General features: G+C 41.9%; 1 protein-coding gene across 3 annotated transcripts in view; it reads left to right on the forward strand.

The window, feature by feature from the left end:
• The first annotated feature begins 3,124 nt into the window (after positions 1–3,124).
• Positions 3,125–18,273, forward strand: part of LOC106611567 (uncharacterized) — a 74,722-nt gene continuing 59,573 nt past the window's right edge. The window contains exons 1-7 of one of the 3 annotated variants that reach the window (XM_045723609.1): positions 3,125–3,784; positions 3,879–3,959; positions 5,593–5,665; positions 5,858–5,977; positions 14,540–14,656; positions 16,635–16,732; positions 18,110–18,225. In XM_045723609.1, the coding sequence (XP_045579565.1) occupies positions 3,913–3,959; positions 5,593–5,665; positions 5,858–5,977; positions 14,540–14,656; positions 16,635–16,732; positions 18,110–18,225 (571 nt within the window). In that variant the 5' untranslated portion in view covers positions 3,125–3,784; positions 3,879–3,912. Of the gene's footprint in view, positions 3,785–3,807; positions 3,960–5,592; positions 5,666–5,857; positions 5,978–14,539; positions 14,657–16,634; positions 16,733–18,109; positions 18,226–18,273 lie in introns of those variants that run through there. The other 2 variants (XM_045723612.1, XM_045723611.1) reach the window with 2 other exon arrangements.

Genomic DNA, 18,273 nt, shown 5'->3' on the forward strand with positions numbered 1-18,273 from the left:
ATTGTTTGTCTTCAGGAAGGCAGTGAGTTACTGCGCAACAGCTTTTTCTAAATTTTTTAAGAGGAATGGAAGATTCTATATAGGCCGATTGTTTTTTATATTTTCTGGGTCAAGGTTTGGCTTTTTCAAGAGAGGTTTTATTACTGCCACTTTTAGTGAGTTTGGTACACATCTGGTGGATAGAGAGCCGTTTATTATGTTCAACATAGGAGGGCCAAGCACAGGAAGCAGCTCTTTCAGTAGTTTAGTTGGAATAGGGTCCAGTATGCAGCTTGAAGGTTTAGAGGCCATGATTATTTTCATCATTGTGTCAAGAGATATAGTACTAAAACACTTTAATGTCTCCCTTGGTCCTAGGTCCTGGCAGAGTTGTGCAGACTCAGGACAACTGAGCTTTGGAGGAATACGCAGATTTAAAGAGGAGTCCGTAATTTGCTTTCTAATGATCATGATCTTCTCCTCAAAGAAGTTCTTGAATTTATTACTGCTGAAGTGAAAGCCATCCTCTCTTGGGGAATGCTGCTTTTTAGTTAGCTTTGTGACAGTATCAAAAATACTTTTTGGATTGTTCTTATTTTCCTCAATTAAGTTGGAAAAATAGGATGATCGAGCAGCAGTGAGGACTCTTCGATACTGCACGGTACTGTCTTTCCAAGCTAGTCGGAAGACTTCCAGTTTGGTGTGGCGCCATTTCCGTTCCAATTTTCTGGAAGCTTGCTTCAAAGCTCGTCTATTTTCTGTGCTATTTTCTGTGCTTTCAAATGCTTTCAGTTTTTAGGGGTGCAACTGCATCTAGGGTATTGCGCAAAGTTAAATTGAGTCCCTCAGTTAGGTGGTTAACTGATTTTTGTCCTCTGATGTCCTTGGGTAGGCAGAGGGAGTCTGGGAGGGCATCAAGGAATCTTTGGGTTGTCTGAGAATTTATAGCACGACTTTTGATGCTCCTTGGTTGGGGTCTGAGCAGATTATTTGTTGCGATTGCAAACGTAATAAAATGGTGGTCCGATAGTCCAGGATTATGAGGGAAAACATAAAGATCCACAACATTTATTCCACGGGACAAAACTAGGTCCACGGGACAAAACCCACTGAGTCGATGATGGCTCCGAAAGCCTTTTGGAGTGGGTCTGTGGACTTTTCCATGTGAATATTAAAGTCACCAAAAATTAGAATATTATCTGCTGTGACTACAATGTCCGTCCGATAGGAATTCAGGGAACTCAGTGAGGAACGCTGTATATGGCCCAGGAGGCCTGTAAACAGTAGCTATAAAAAGTGATTGAGTAGGCTGCATAGATTTCATGACTAGAAGCTCAAAAGACAAAAACGTCGTTGTTGTTTTTTTGTAAATTGAACTTTGCTATCATAAATGTTAGCCACACCTCCGCCTTTGCGGGATGCACGGGGGATATGGTCACTAGTGTAACCAGGAGGTGAGGCCTCATTTAACACAGTAAATTCATCAGACTTAAGCCATGTTTCAGTCAGGCCAATCACATCAAGATTATGATCAGTGATTAGTTCATTGACTATAACTGCCTTTGAAGTGAGGGATCTAACATTAAGTAGCCCTATTTTGAGATGTGAGGTATCACGATCTCTTTCAATAATGGCAGGAATGGAGGAGGTCTTTATTCTAGTGAGATTGCTAAAGCGAACACCGCCATGTTTAGTTTTGCCCAACCTAGGTCGAGGCACAGACACGGTCTCAATGGGGATAGCTGAGCTGACTACACTGACTGTGCTAGTGGCAGACTCCACTAAGCTGGCAGGCTGGCTAACAGCCTGCTGCCTGGCCTGCACCCTATTTCATTGTGGAGCTAGGGGAGTTAGAGCCCTGTCTAGGTTCGTAGATAAGATGAGAGCACCCCTCCAGCTAGGATGGAGTCCGTCACTCCTCAACAGGCCAGGCTTGGTCCTGTTTGTGGGTGAGTCCCAGAAAGAGGGCCAATTATCTACAAATTCTATCTTTTGGGAGGGGCAGAAAACAGTTTTCAACCAGCGATTGAGTTGTGAGACTGCTGTAGAGCTCATCACTCCCCCTAACTGGGAGGGGGCCAGAGACAATTACTCGATGCCGACACATCTTTCTGGCTGATTTACACGCTGAAGCTATGTTGCGCTTGGTGACCTCTGACTGTTTCATCCTAACATCATTGGTGCCGACGTGGATAACATTATCTCTATACTCTCTACACTCGCCAGTGAAGAGACCTCTTGTGGCATTTCTTGTGGGGTATGCATGGGTGTCCGAGCTGTGTGCCAGTAGTTTAGACAGACAGCTTGGTGCATTCAACATGTCAATACCTCTCATAAATAAAAGTACTGATGAAGTCAATCTCTCCTCCACTTTCAGCCAGGAGAGACTGACATGCATATTATTAATATTAGCTCTCTGCGTACATCCAAGGGCCAGCCGTGCTGCCCTGTTCTGAGCTAATTGTAATTTTCCTAAGTCCTTTTTTGTGGCACCTGACCACATGACTGAACAGTAGTCAAGGTGTGACAATACTAGGGCCTGTAGGACCTGCCTTGTTGATAGTGTTGTTAAGAAGGCGTGGCACTGCTTTATTATAGACAGACTTCTCCCCATCTTAGCTACTACTGCATCAATATGTTTTGACCATGACAGTTTACAATCTAGTGTTACTCCAAGCAGTTTAGTCATCTCAACTTGCTCAATTTCCACATGATTTATTACAATATTTAGTTGAGGTTTAGGGTTTAGTGAGTGTATTGTTCCAAATACAATGCTTTTAGTTTTAGAAATATTTAGGGCTAACTTATTCCTTGCCACCCACTCTGAAACTAACTGCAGCTCTTTGTTGAGTGTTGCAGTCATTTCAGTCGCTGTAGTAGCTGACCTGTACAGGCTTTACTCAAAGTCAGTGACAATGCAGTGCATATGGGACAAATTCTCAAACATTGAAACTAAGGAATCCTATCTGTACATTTTCTTTAATATCATCTATGGACATAGATATTGTGACCCCATTGATGACTCCGCTCAACATAGCATATGCACCAGGTAAGCATTTCACTGTAAGGTCTTCACCTGTTGTATTTGGCGCATGTGGCAAATAACATGTGATTTGAGGTACATTGCTTTTAACCTTCTTCCCATTAAGCTTTTCCATTTGCAGAATCTTCCCTTGTTGAGCCTGGCTATCCACAGCCTGTCGTTTTCAATGGGACCGAATTAGTCATAGGGGCAGAGCCAAGCACGAGCAAGCGCAACCTGGCTAGCGAGATCCTATTGCCGCGTTCTAGCATGTATTTGGCTATTTCCTTTAGGGAACGCCTACTCTAATGTGTGCGTGTGCAATAACTCAATTCACAACTGTACTCCTTCTAAACAACGCCATTTTTTAAACCTTTGGCGAAGGGTAAAGACTACAACACTTAGTCCACTCTGTTCGTAATAAATTATAGTTTTAGAAACAGAAAACTGTTGAGAGAATGTCGTCCATAATCCATCTCTCTCCATCTTCTCCCACTGGCCACTGGGCCTTCTCTAACCACCATATAAGGTAGTGAGTGGAAACGCCAAGCGCATGCTTCACATTTATACATCCGGTTAAATATCTGTCTCATTGTTCTATCTGTGGCGGAATACCTTCTTGACATGACCGTGGAAGACTGGAGCCCAAATCAAGTAGAGCCACCTAGCGGTGAGTCTGTGCACACTTGGACAAGCACAGTGGCAGCAGCTGCATCACGCAGTTAATCAAATTGATATCAGTCCGTTCTGAGAAGTACACTATTGGAAGAGGCCTGCAAACGAGTAAGTTTCACACAGCTATTAAAACTGAATCAGTATGTTGCCATTTCAAAGATTTTAACGGATTGTAGCTACTTATGTGACTGACACGGTGCAGTTCTCAGGTGACTTGGACGAAAGTGCGCTGTGCCATGGCGTCAGTGCGTGTGGCTGTCCGTGTACGACCCTTGATGAAAAGGTCTGTATACCGATGGAGTCAGTCAATACGCACTATAGCAACGTTAATGAACAGTATTTCTACACAGTTTCACATTACTTATTATTCTTCTCTTGGGTACATGGAGGGGCATATTGAAAAAGTGTAAGTGGAAAGTTGTTGCAGTTTTAAAGTAACTGTTCAGTTACTATCTCATATGTTCATTCTGTTAACTCCTACCCAAATAATGTTGTTGACTCATCCTATAGTGGTATTTGTTGCCACCGCATACATTCTAGAAGAAACACTTCCAAAAACTCCACCTCAAACAGGCCGTATAAAACACAGAAAAGCTGCTTTTTAAAATACTTTTTAACAAAAAATGTGTCAGGAAAACGATTTGACTCATGTAGGTCATATTTCATAGACATTTGCAAACGTTGGACAATCACTTTAAAGGTTGACTTTGGGTAAAAATACAATTTAAATCAAGTATTTTTTTGTAACTGATAATGTACTATCAAATGCTTTCCCAAACTCATATCCCCTGTTTCAACGAGGCCTTTATTTTATTTAACTAGGTAAGTCAGTTAAGAACAAATTCTTATTTTCAATCACAGTCTAGGAACAGTGGGTTAACTGCCTTGTTCAGGGGCAGAATGACAGATTTTTACCTTGTCAGCTCGGGAATTTGATCTAGCAACCGTTCGGTTACTAGTCCAACGCTCTAACCACTGGGCTATGTACAGTCATGTTGACATATCAGTATTTTTTTTATTATATGACTTAGGCTTCTTTAGTCCATTAAAGGGCTAATGTTACTCTTTATAGTCCAAGGACATAAAATGTTCTGTTTAGGGGAGAATTGGCTGTGGCAGCCAAATACTCCATCTAAACGTGAATCAATTCTCAATTGCAATATTGTTGTAGAAATATGAAGTCCCCTCCTAACAAAATAATTTCACAAATGTAAAATATGTTCACTGTTTTAACCGGTTTAAATAGTTGCAGCCGACATTATTCTTTCAGTGACAACACATTTGTGTATTCCTATTACACACAGGTTTTCGTAGACGCAGATGATTAGAACATAGTCGATAATGTCGTTGCTCTGTTTTCCGTAAACAAGCGCTGTAACATGGACATATGGCTGTGTGGGAACCCTAACCCTATAAATGCGTGTAGTAATATAACCGTGTTTTAAAATAAAATGATTTCTCGCTTATATAAAACATACGTTCCTTATGTTTCCAAAACCAAACCGCAAGCGACGCGTGTTAACATTTCGAGCAAGCGTTGAGCTCTAAATAAAACTCCCCCGGCCAGAAGATACTATCGTCAATAGGGGCTAAATGTAGTTGGCGTCTATATGGGCTAGATATTCCTCAGAATAAGAATGAAGGCTATATATGTTGTGATATAGTCGTCATTCACACAACACATTTTGAAGTCCAATGGTGATTTTTCAAAGAATAACTGCACAGTTCCAACTCTTCTTACCTGATAAGAGGGGGATTTCTGATTCAAGTAAATTATCATGACACTGACTGTATTTATCAAGGCACTAACAATCAATTGGCTGTAGGCCTACATTGGGCATTGTATTCAGTTTTCTACATAAAACAGCCTGACTGACTTAAAGTAAACTGCTCAAAAATCTACATTAATTTCACAGAGAAAAGGAAATGTCTGCGACGGTCATTATCCACATGGAGGGGAGCACCACTTCCATAGATTGCAACAAAAAGGTGAATTATTGATTAATTTCCATGCAAAATATATATAAAATTAAGCATTCAAAGAACAATGTTTAAGAGACATTTTTGTACAAATATCGGGACCAACTAAAGGCTCTAGAATGAGGATGACATGTTGCACAATGACTAAAATAACAATACCGCTCCTGTTTTATAAATTAATCTAAGCTATTATGCTTGTAGCACCTTTCCAAAGGCACCCCTGGCACTGGGCTGAAGGACAGAGGCAGACAGTCATTCTCCTATGATTTCTCCTACGATTCTACAGATGTCGGAAGCCCCAACTTTGTGCCTCAGGAGAAGGTATAGAACACAAACACACCTATAAACCTGCAGCCACTCTCAAGCCAAGTGGTAAGCTGTTGGTTACAACTTGATCAGCTATACTCTATGGTGTGTGTGTTCTCTTTTCTACATGGAGGAGAGGCTGTGCATCTCTTATCTTCAGCTCCAGACTTGAGTCCTGCAGTGATGTTCTTCAAACTCTTTGTACTCTAGAGCAGAACCCTCAGATACTGACTGAATTCACCCTGTTTTCACACATGCTTCAGGCTTAACCCCTATTTCACCTCTTACTCTCACCCCCAGGGCCCTCTTCAACCACCCCCATCACTGTTGCACCCCATATAATTACATATAGGACACCTCCTATGCTCCTCTCTCACCACTGTCTACTAAGATTCCAGTATTTTGTACACCATGCACTGTCTGAGGCTGTATATAATACTATACATGTTGAAGTAAGACCAACTCTTGTGAACCTGTCCCCAACCATTGCATACTCTGTACCTAAAACCAAATAAAAATCAAATGTTATTTGTCACATGCGCTGAATAAAACGGCTGTAGACCTTACAGTGAAATGCTTACTTACAAGCCCTTAACCAACAATGCTGTTAAAAAAAAAATGCCGGAAAAAAAATGCCTTAAAAAAAATGATAAAATAATTAAAGAGCAGCAGTCAAATAACAATAGTGAGGCTATATACAGGGGGGTACCGGTACAGAGTCAATGTGCAGGGGCACCGGTTAGTTGAGGTAATATGTATATGTAGTTATTAAAGTGACTATGCATAGATGATAAGAGAGCAGCAGTGGTGTAAAAGAGAGGGGGGGAGACAGTGCAAATAGTCTGGGTAGCCATTTGATTAGATGTTCAGGAGTCTTGTGGCTTGTTTAGCCGTTCAGAAGCCTCTTGGACCAAGACTTGGCACTCCAGTACTGCTTGCCATCCGGTAGCAGAGAGAACAGTCTATGACTAGGGTGGCTGGAGTTGGACAATTTTTAGGGCCTTCCTCGGACACCGCCTGGTATAGAGGTCCTGTATGGCAGGAAGCTTGGCTCCAGTGATGTACTGGGCCGTACGCACTACCCACTGTAGTGCCTTGCGGTTGGAGGCTGAGCAGTTGTCATACCAGGCAGTAATGCAACTATTCAGGATGCTCTCGATGGTGCAGCTGTAGAACCCTTTGAGGACCCATGCAAAATCTTTTCAGTCTCCTGAAGGGGAATAGGTTTTGTCGTGCTGTTGGGTTCTGAGAATATGGAATATACTTATTCATGTCACTTAGGGAGAGAGGGTAATGTATACCGTTTACATTATATCAGGTATGCTATTGAAATATTGAGTGCAGGGAAGCAATCACATGTGGCAGGCATTGATAAGGGGAGAGAGCCATGGATTAGTGATGAAGGGGGGTCGAGGTCAGGTCACATTAAGGGAGAAATAAGTTTATGGCCGTATTACTTTGTCCTGCCTAGCAGTAAAGACACAATGTTTGTTCAGATGTGTAGGAGGAGACTCGGCCTAGGAGAACGGGTTAAATATCAGTCCTTGTGTGAACAATGTCTTTGTCTAATGCAGCTGTATTGCTCCTCTGGGAAGGATAAACTTGGTTAAGCTTTCAGTGTCAGTTGAGTTTTTACTCTGAGAACTAGTACGTAACAGTGCCCTCATCATGATTGTCTTGGTGTGCTTGGACCATGTTATTTTGTTGATGTGGACACCAAGGAACTTGAAGCTCCACTACAGCCCAATCGATGAAAATGGGGGCGTACTTGGTCCTCCTTTTCCTGTAGTCCACAATCATCTCCTTTGACTTGATCACGATGAGGGAGAGGTTGTTGTCCTGGCACCACACGGCCAGGTCTCTGACCTCCTCCCTATAGGCTGTCTCGTCGGTGATCAGGTCTACCCCTGTTGTGTCATTGGCAAACTTGATGATGGTGTTGGAGTCGTGCCAGGCCATGCAGTCATGAGTGAACAGGGCGTACAGGAGGGAACTGAGCACGCATCCCCGAGGGGGCCCCGGTGCCTGGTTCCTCTCTAGGTTTCTTTCTAGATTCTGGCCTTTCTAGGGAGTTTTTCCTAGCCACTGTGCTTCTACACCTGCATTGCTTGCTGTTTGGGGTTTTAGGCTGGGTTTCTGTACAGCACTTTGTGACATCAGCTGATGTAAGAAGGGCTTTATCCTCTCTAGGGTAGGTGGCACCAAATCGTCCCACCTACGTAACAGCCAGTGTAATCCCGTGGCGCGTTATTCAAAAACCTCAAATGCAAAAACTTCAATTTTTCAAACATATGACTATTTTACACCATTTTAAAGACAACTCTCGTTAATCTAACCACACTGTCCGATTTCAAAAAGGCTTTACAACGAAAGCAAAACATTAGATTATGTCAGCAGAGTACCCAGCCAGAAATAATCAGACACCCATTTTTCAAGCTAGCATATAATGTCACAAAAAACAACCACAGCTAAATGCAGCACTAACCTTTGATGATCTTCATCAGATGACAACCCTAGGACATTATGTTATACAATACATGCATGTTTTGTTCAATCAAGTTCATATTTATATCAAAAACCAGCTTTTTACATTAGCATGTGACTAGCATTCCCACCGAACACTGCCGGTGAATTTACTAAATTACTCACGATAAACGTTCACAAAAAGCATAAGAATTATAGATACAGAACTCCTCTATGCACTCGATATGTCCGATTTTAAAATAGCTTTTCGGTGAAAGCACATTTTGAAATATTCTCAGTAGATAGCCCTGTGATGCCGGGCTATTTAGACACCCAGCAAGTTTAGCACTCACCAAAGTTAGATTTACTATAAGAAAAATGTTATTACCTTGGCTGTCTTCGTCAGAATGCACTCCCAGGACTTCTACTTCAATAACAAATGTTGGTTTGGTTCAAAATAATCCATAGTTATATCCAAACAGCGGCGTTTTGTTCGTGCGTTCAAGACACTATCCGAAAGGGTAAATAAGGGTGACGAGCATGGCGCAATTCGTGACAAAATGTCTAAATATTCCATTACCGTACTTCGAAGCATGTCAACCGCTGTTTAAAATCAATTTTTATGCCATTTTCTCATAAAAAAGCGATAATATTCCGACCGGGAATCTGCGTTTAGGTAAACAGACGAAAGAAAATAAAGCATGGGGTCGACTCGGGCACGCGCCTAAGCCCATAGTACTCTGATCGGCCACTTGCCAAAAGCGATAATGTGTTTCAGCCAGAGGCTGCCTCGATATCGTTCAGCTTTTTCCCGGGCTCTGAGAGCCTATGGGAGCTGTAGGAAGTGTCACGTTAGAGCAAAGATCTTCAATAAAAAGAGCCAAGATGAAACACAACTTGTCAGACAGGCCACTTCCTGCATGGAATCTTCTCAGGTTTTGGCCTGCCATATGAGTTCTGTTATACTCACAGACACCATTCAAACAGTTTTAGAAACTTTAGGGTGTTTTCTATCCAAAGCCAATAATTATATGCATATTCTAGTTACTGGGCAGGAGTAGTAACCAGATTAAATCGGGTACGTTTTTTTATCCGGCCGTGTCAATACTGCCCCCTAGCCCTAACAGGTTAAAAATACATTTGATTGATTGAGGATCAGCGTGGCGGATGTGTTACCTAATCTTACAGCCTGGAGGTGGCCCATCAGGAAGTCCAGGATCCAGTTGCAGAGGGAGGTGTTTAGTCCCAGGGTCCTTAGCTTAGTGATGAGCTTTGAGGGCTCTATGGTGTTGAACGCTGAGCTGTAGTCAATGAATAGCGTTCTCAAATAGGTCTTCCTTTTGTCCAGGTGTGAAAGGGCAGTGTGGAGTGCAATAGAGATTGAATCATCTGTTAGGATGGTATGCAAATTGTAGCGGGTCTAGTGTTTCTGGGACAATGGTGTTGATATGAGCCGCCTTTCAAACCACTTCATGGCTACAGATGTGAGTGCTACAGGTCGGTGTTTTTCCTATTTTGTTGCATTACAACTTATATTTAAATTGATTTTATTTGGATTTCATGTAATTGACATACACAAAATAGTCAATTGGTGAAATGAAAAAAATGATTTGTTTAAAAAAATGGAAAAGGGGTGCATGTACATGTATTCACCCCCTTTACTATGAAGCCACTAAATAACATCTGGTGCAACTAATTCCCTTCAGAAGTCACATAATTAGTTAAATAAAGTCCACCTGTGTGCAATCTGTCTCATGATCTCAGTGTATATATATATACACTAGAGGTCGACCGATTATGGTTTTTCAACGCCGATACCGATTATTGGAGGACCCGAAAAAAGCCCGATACCGATTTAATCGGCCGAATTATTTATTTATTTGTAATAATGACAATTACAACAATACTGAATGAACACTTATTTTAATTTAAAATAATACATGGATAAAATCCATTTAGCCTCAAATAAATAGTGAAACATGTTCAATTTGGTTGAAATAATGCAAAAACAAAGTGTTGGAGAAGAAAGTAAAAGTGCAATATGTGCCATGTAAGAAAGCTAACGTTTAAGTTCCTTGCTCAGAACATGAGAACATATGAAAGCTGGTGGTTCCTTTTAACATGAGTCTTCAATATTCCCAGTTAAGAAGTTTTAGGTTGTAGTTATTATAGGACTATTTCTCTCTATACCATTTGTATTTCATATACCTTTGACTATTGGATGTTCTTATAGGCACTTTAGTATTGCCAGTGTAACAGTATAGCTTCCGTCCCTCTCCTCGCCCCTACCTGGGCTCGAACCAGGAACACGTCGACAACAGCCACCCTCAAAGCATCGTTAGCCATTGCTCCACAAAAGCCACATCCCTTGCAGAGCAAGGGGAACAACTACTCCAAGTCTCAGGGTGAGTGACGCTATTAGCGCGCACCCCGCTAACTAGCTAGCCATTTCACATCGGTTACACCAGCCTAATCTCGGGAGTTGATAGGCTTGAAGTCATAAACAGCTCAATGCTTGAAGAACTGCTGGCAAACGCAGGAAAGTGCTGTTTGAATGAATGCTTACAAGCCTGCTGCTGCCTACCATCGCTCAGTCAGACTGCTCTATTATCAAATCATAGACTTAATTATAACATAACACACAGAAATACGAGCCTTAGGTCATTAATATGATCGTATCCGGAAACTATCTTTTTATCTAACGGATGGCATCCCTAAGTCTAAATATTGCTGTTACATTGTACAACATTCAATGTTATGTCATAATTATGTACAATTCTGGCAAATTAATTACGGTCTTTGTTAGGAAGAAATGGTCTTCACACAGTTCGCAACGAGCCAGGCGGCCCAAACTGCTGCATATACCCTGACTGCTTGCACGGAACGCTAGAGAAGTGACACAATTTCCCTAGTTATAAGAAATTCATGTTAGCAGGCAATATTAACTAAATATGCAGGTTTAAAAATATATACTTGTGTTTTGATTTTAAAGAAAGGCATTGTTTATGGTTAGGTACACATTGGTGCAACGACAGCGCTTTTTTTTTCGCGAATGTGCTTGTTAAATCCTCACCCGTTTGGCGAAGTAGGCTGTGATTCGACGAGAAATGAACAGGCACCGCATCGATTATATGCAATGCAGGACAAGCTCGATAAACTAGTAATATCATCAACCATGTGTAGTCTGTTTTTTATAAGATACATTTAATGCTAGCTAGCAACTTACCTTGGCTTCTTGCTGCCCTCGCGTAACAGGTAGTCAGCCTGCCACGCAGGCTCCTCGTGGAGTGCAATGTAAGGCAGGTGGTTAGAGCGTTGGACTAGTAACCGGAAGGTTGCAAAAACAAATCCCCGAGCTGACAAGGTAAAAATCTGTCGTTCTGCCCCTGAACAAGGCAGTTAACTCACCGTTCCTAGGCCGTCATTGAAAATCATTGAGAATGTGTTCTTAACTGACTTGCCTAGTTAAATAAAGGTGTAAATAAATAATGGCCACAATCAGTGTCCAAAAATACAGATTATGAAAACTTGAAATCGGCCCAAATTAATCGCCCATTCCGATTAATCGGTCGACCTCTAATATACACACCTGTTCTGAAAGGCCCCAGAGACTGCAAGGGGCACAACCAAGCAAGTGGCAATATAAAACCAAGGAGCTCTCCAAACAGGTCAGGGACAAAGTTGTGGAGAAGTACAGATCAGGGTTGGGTTCAAAAAAAATATCTGAAACTTTGAACATCCCATGGAGCACCATTTAAATCCATTATTTAAAAATGGAAATAATATGGCACTACAACAAACCTGCCAAGAGAGGGCTACCCACCAAAACTCACGGACCAGGCAAGGAGGGCATTAATTGGAGAGGCAACAAAGAGACCAAAGCTGACTCTGAAGGAGCTGCAAAGCTCCACATCGGACATTGGAGTATCTGTCCATAGGACCACTTTAAGCCGTACACTCCACAGAGTTAGGCTTTACAGAAGAGTGGCCAGAAAAAGCCATTGCTTAAAGAAAAAAAATAAGCAAACATGTTTGGTCTTCGGCATGTGGGAGACTTTTCAAACATATGGAAGAAGGTACTCTGCTCAGATGAAACAAATATTGAGCTTTTTGGCCATCAAGGAAAACGCTATTTCTGGCGCAAACCCGACACCTCATCACCCCGAGGACACCATACCATAAGCATGGTGGTGGCAGCATCATGCTGTGTAGAGGTAAACCGATTCCGATTTTTCAAAGCCGATAGCGATTATTGGAGGACCAAAAAACCCGATACCGATTTAATTGGGCAATTAATGAAAAAAATATAGATATTTGTAATAATGACAATTACAACAATACTGAATGAACAATGGTTCTCATTGTTCATTCAGTATTGTTGTTTACTTTTGTTTTAACTTAATATAATAAATAAAATCTCTTTGGTCTCAAATAAATAATGAAACATGCTCAATTTGGTTTAAATAATGGAAAAACAGTGTTGGAGAAGGTAAGTGCAGTATGTGCCATGTAAATAAGCTAACATTTGTCAATAAGCTAACGTTTAAGTTCCTTCCTCAGAACATGAAAGCTGGTGGTTCAATATTCCCAGTTCTTCAATATTCCCAGTTAAGAAGTTTTAGGTTGTAGTTATTATAGGAATTATGACGCGTCGACTATTTCTCTCTATACCATTTGTATTTTATATACTTTTGCCTATTGGATCTTCTAATAGGCACTAGCATTGCCAGCCTAATCTCAGGAGTTGATAGGCTTGAAGTCATGAACAGCGTGTGAATCAACCATTGCTAAGAGCTGTTGGCAAACGTAGTAAAGTTTGAATGAATGCTTACGAGCATGCTGCTGCCTGCCACTGCTCAGTCACTGCTCTATCAAATATCAAATCATAGACTTAATTATAATTAACACAGAAATTACGAGCCTTTGGTTATTAATATGGTCAAATCCGGAAACTATCATTTTGAAAGCAAAACGTTTATTTTTTCAGTGAAATACGGAACCGTTCCATATTTTTTCGAACGGTTGGCAACCCTAAGTCTAAATATTGCTGTTGCATTGCACAACCTTCAATGTTATGTCATAATTATGTAAAATTCTGGCAAATTAGTTCGCAACGAGCCAGGCGGCCCAAACCGTTGCATATACCCTGACTCTGCATGCAATGAACGCGAAAGAAGTGACACAATTTCCCTAGTTAATATTGCCTGCTAACATGAATTTCTTTAAACTAAATATGCAGGTTTAAAAAAAATATACTTCTGTGTATTGATTTTAAGGAAACCATTGTTTATGGTTAGGTACATTCGTGCAACGATTGCGCTTTTTTTAAAAACATCACCCGTTTGGTGAAGTAGGCTGTGATTCGATGATAAATTAACAGGCACCGCATTGACTATATGCAACATAGGACAAGCTAGTTAACTGCACATGGTTTATGATATTACTAGGTTAACTAGTGATTATGTTAAGATTTGATTTAAAAAAAAAAAAAATAAAAAAGTGTAATGCTAGCTAGCAACTTACCTTGGCTCCTTGCTGCACTCGCGTAACGGGTGGTCAGCCTGTCAGTTTCCTCATGGAATGCAATATAATCGGCATCCAAAAATGCCGATTACTGATTGTTATGAAAATGTGAAATTGGCCCTAATTAATCGGTATGGCTAGTCGGTCTAATGCTGTGGGGATGTTTTTCATCGGCAGAGATTGGGAAACTGGTCAGAATTGAAGGAATGATGGACACTAAATAACAGGGGGGGGGTGAATAGTTATGCACGCTCAAGTTTTCATTTGCATCTTCAAAGTGGTAGGCATGTTGTGTAAATCAAATGATACAAACCCCCCAAAAATCTATTTTAATTCCAGGTTGTAAGGCAACAAAATAAGAAAAATGCCAAGGGGGGGGGGGGGGTGAATACTTTCGCAAGCCACTGTAGGCAGGTTACCTTAGTGTTCTTGGGCACAGGGACTATGGTGGTCTGCTTGAAACATTTTGTTATTACAGACTCCGACAGGGAGAGGTTGAATATGTCAGTCAAGACACTTGCTAGTTGGTCAGCGCATATAGTTTCAGGTGTTTAAAGACTTGCACTGTGATGTTTCTCTGTGTCATTGCAGGTGTTTAAAGACTTGGGCTGTGATGTCCTGGAGGCAGCGTTTGATGGTTATAACGCCTGTGTGTTCGCCTATGGACAGACGGGATCAGGGAAGTCTCATACCATGATGGGAAGCCCAGTAAGTCACTTTTGAGACGCCATGATAATATGCACTATTGTTGATTCACTCCGGTCACAGAGCTGTTTGAGTTAGTGTTTGTGCCACAGAGATCCTATTGAATAATATGCAGTTCTATGTATCCTGTAGTGTTGCCTTCAATTATTCCATTTCAATTCAGTGAATTCTGTAAGAAACCCTTATTTTCTTCCTGAATGAACCATTTCTATCCATTTTTTAAATCTCTCTGCAACTTGATCCTGGACTTCCTAACAGGCCGCCCCCAGGTGGAACGAGTAGGCAGCAACACATACGCCACGCTGATCCTCAACACGGGGGCCCCTCGGGTGTGTGCTCAGTGCCCTCGTGTACTCCCTGTTCACTCATGACTGCATGGCCAGGCACGACTCCAACACCATCATCAAGTTTTCCGATGACACAACAGTGGTAGGCCTGATGGCCAACAACGATGAGACAGCCTATAGGGAGGAGGTCAGAGACCTGGCTGTGTGGTGCCAGGACAACCACCTCTCCCTCAACGTGGTCAAGACAAAGGAGATGATTGTGGACTACAGGAAAAGGAGGACCGAGCACGTCCCCATTCTCATCGACGTGGCTGTAGTGGAGCAGGTTGAGAGCTTCAAGTTCCTTGGTGTCCACATCACCAACAAACTATCATGGTCCAAGCACACAAAGACAGTTGTGAAGAGGGCACGGCAAAGCATATTCCCCCTCAGGAGACTGAAAAGATTTGGCATGGGCCCCCAGATCCTCAAAAGGTTTTACAGCTGCACCATCGAGAGCATCCTGACCGGTTGCATCACTGCCTGGTATGGCCTCTGACCGCAAGACACTACAGAGGGTAGTACGTACGGCTCAGTATCTTACTTGGGCCAAGCTTCCTGGCATCCAGGACCTCTGTACCAGGCTGTGTCCGAGGAAGGCCTTAAAAATTGTCAGACTCCAGCCACCCTTGTCATGGACTGTTCTCTCTGCTACTGCATGGCAAGCGGTACCGGAGCGCCACGTCTAGGTCCAAGAGGCTTCTGAACAGCTTCTACCCGACGCCATAAGACTCCTGAACAGCTAATCAAAGGGCTACCCAGACCCCTCTTTTATGCTGCTCCTACTCTGTTTATTTACTTTAACTCTACCTAAATGTACATATTACTTCGACTAACCGGTGCCCCCGCACATTGACTCTGTACTGGTACCCCTTGTATTAAGCCTCACTATTGTTATTTTACTGCTGATGTTTAATTATTTGTTACTTTTCTCTCTTAAGGCATTGTTGGTTAAGGGCTTGTAAGTAAGCATGTCACTAAGGGCTACACCTGTTGAATTCGGCGCATGTGACATAACATTTTATTTGTTTCTCTCCACTAATCAGAAAATGTGATGAGTGGAGCCGTCTGAGTCCCGTCCATTTACTGTCGCTCTCCATATCTCTCTTCTCCTTGCACAGCACAGGAAACACTCAGTACACAAAAGTCAGACTGTCTGAGGCTAATGAGTTTTCTGCTTGTCTAACCACCAGGATACTTTTATACAAGGTCAACAGCACCATACAGAGCTGCTGTCAACATGTAGGATAATCATACAGGGCTGTTAATAACAATATTCACTATCTGCTGTGTGTGCTAATTAGAAACAAGGACAGGACATCACAAATCAGAGTGGACCGACGTGCTGTTACGCCTCAGTAACGCTAACTCCACATTAGATGCCCTGGCTGGCTGGCTAGTTGGTATTTGTAGGCTGTTAAAGCAGTTGCCTGAATGGATGAGTCAGTGTGTGGACAGAAGAGGAGATGGAATATAGGAAATGTTTTACCACACATAGCCTCTAATGGTGAACAGGGATAGTACTAAGGTTAATCAAATACAGTTTTCATTTATTTATAATAAATGTAAATAATTCTGAAGGGTATTATTATATTATTACAGTATGTTTAGCAAATATAAATGTAAGTCCTCTGTCATACTTTCTACTGTTGCAGGGAGATATAGGTCTGATTCCACGGATCTGTGAAGGCCTGTTCTGTCAGATATCAGAGAAGAGCCAGGGGGATGGGGCCTCATTCCGCACAGAGGTCAGGTAAGAGTCAGCACTGCTGAGCAACAAACAACAACCAGGATGCTGTCACGGAACATTTTATGGCGACACGAGATGGCTACAAGGTACAGATTTCCTCTGGGGGACCAGTAGCAGTTTAAATACGTCTGGCAGACACTGTGGTCCAACGGTCTTGGCTGGATGGCATATTAATTTAGCTCCTATCTAACAAGTAACTAATTACCTGACAAGTGAGGAATGGCCCATGTGCGGCCATCTGTTGGTTTTTGCTGCATTTACCTGGCTAGACTTTTACCTGGCTAGACTTTTACCTGGCTAGACTTTTACCTGGCTAGACTTTTACCTGGCTAGACTTTTACCTGGCTAGACTTTTAGCCAGTAGTGTAGATAAGAACAATATGTGGTGGATGCCCCAACTGGAAGTCTGAGGGACAATAGCTAGCTATCCGCTAGCTGAATTAATTGCCAAACCCCATAGAGGAGTGCTAGCTTACCTGACTGCCAATCCTCATAGGATAGACTAGCTGAGCTAATTGCTACAGTAGCTGACCTGACTGGCAAGCCAAACTTTTGCCTTAATAGACTTCTGCCCATTGTGAATGATTGCGGAGTACAAAGTGCATGCTGTATGTCTGTATGCCAATGAGCATAAAGAAACGCTGTAATTTAACATCTCTCCTGTCAGTAATAATTATTTTGGCTTTTATGACTAAATAAAAACATTTCCCCAGCCACTGTCAGAATAAATGGGTTGTGAGAACTATTGTAATTCAATAAATATCATCTAGGTGTTTTAAAATGTATTCAGGTGGAAGTTGTTTCAGCTTTCATTTGTGTGCTCACAGAGAAATCATTGTGAGCACTAAAGTAGGCAGGTCGTTGACTCGAGTTTTCCAAACAACTGAGCAATAACATTCACTGTCATTTCCTCTCGCTAACAAATGAACAGAATCTCTGTTCAGGCGGTGAATATTATTTGCTCTGAAGTTAGTCTCTTTAATCTCTGTCAGTACAACAATCGATGAGAAAAATCATGGATTTTAATGTGTTTTTCTGACATGGTTTAATTGGGTAATTCGTTAACTGAGCGCTGAAAATGAGCTTGAAATACCATTTGTCAGTGGATGGATCTAGTGAAAAGTTGTGTTGATATTTTTCTTATGGTTGAGTGAAAGCAGCCATGTCAGTGTGACAGACATCAGGAACAGGAAATGGAGTAGCTTTCTAACGTCTTCAGACTGATGTAATTCTCTGAGGTTTGATAGTGGAATGAAGACAAGTAGTTTTAATCACATGGCCAACCTCTTTAGAGCATGTAGCTACTGAAGGAAGCATGCGGTAGATTGTTCTGCAGTCTGACGATGGTGATGTGAAATGTTCCATGTGTTCTTCTGTTAGTTACCTGGAGATCTATAATGAGCGTGTGCAGGATCTTCTCACGACTAAGAAGAGCCCAGAGAACGGGTCAGGACTCAAGGTCAGAGAACACCCCAAGGATGGGCCGTATGTGGAGGGTAAGACTTCCTCTCTCACAACCATACTACCACATTGATTAAGAACAG

The sequence above is a fragment of the Salmo salar genome, chromosome ssa01 (assembly GCF_905237065.1).
Source record: "Salmo salar chromosome ssa01, Ssal_v3.1, whole genome shotgun sequence".
In the NCBI taxonomy this organism is placed as follows: domain Eukaryota; kingdom Metazoa; phylum Chordata; class Actinopteri; order Salmoniformes; family Salmonidae; genus Salmo; species Salmo salar.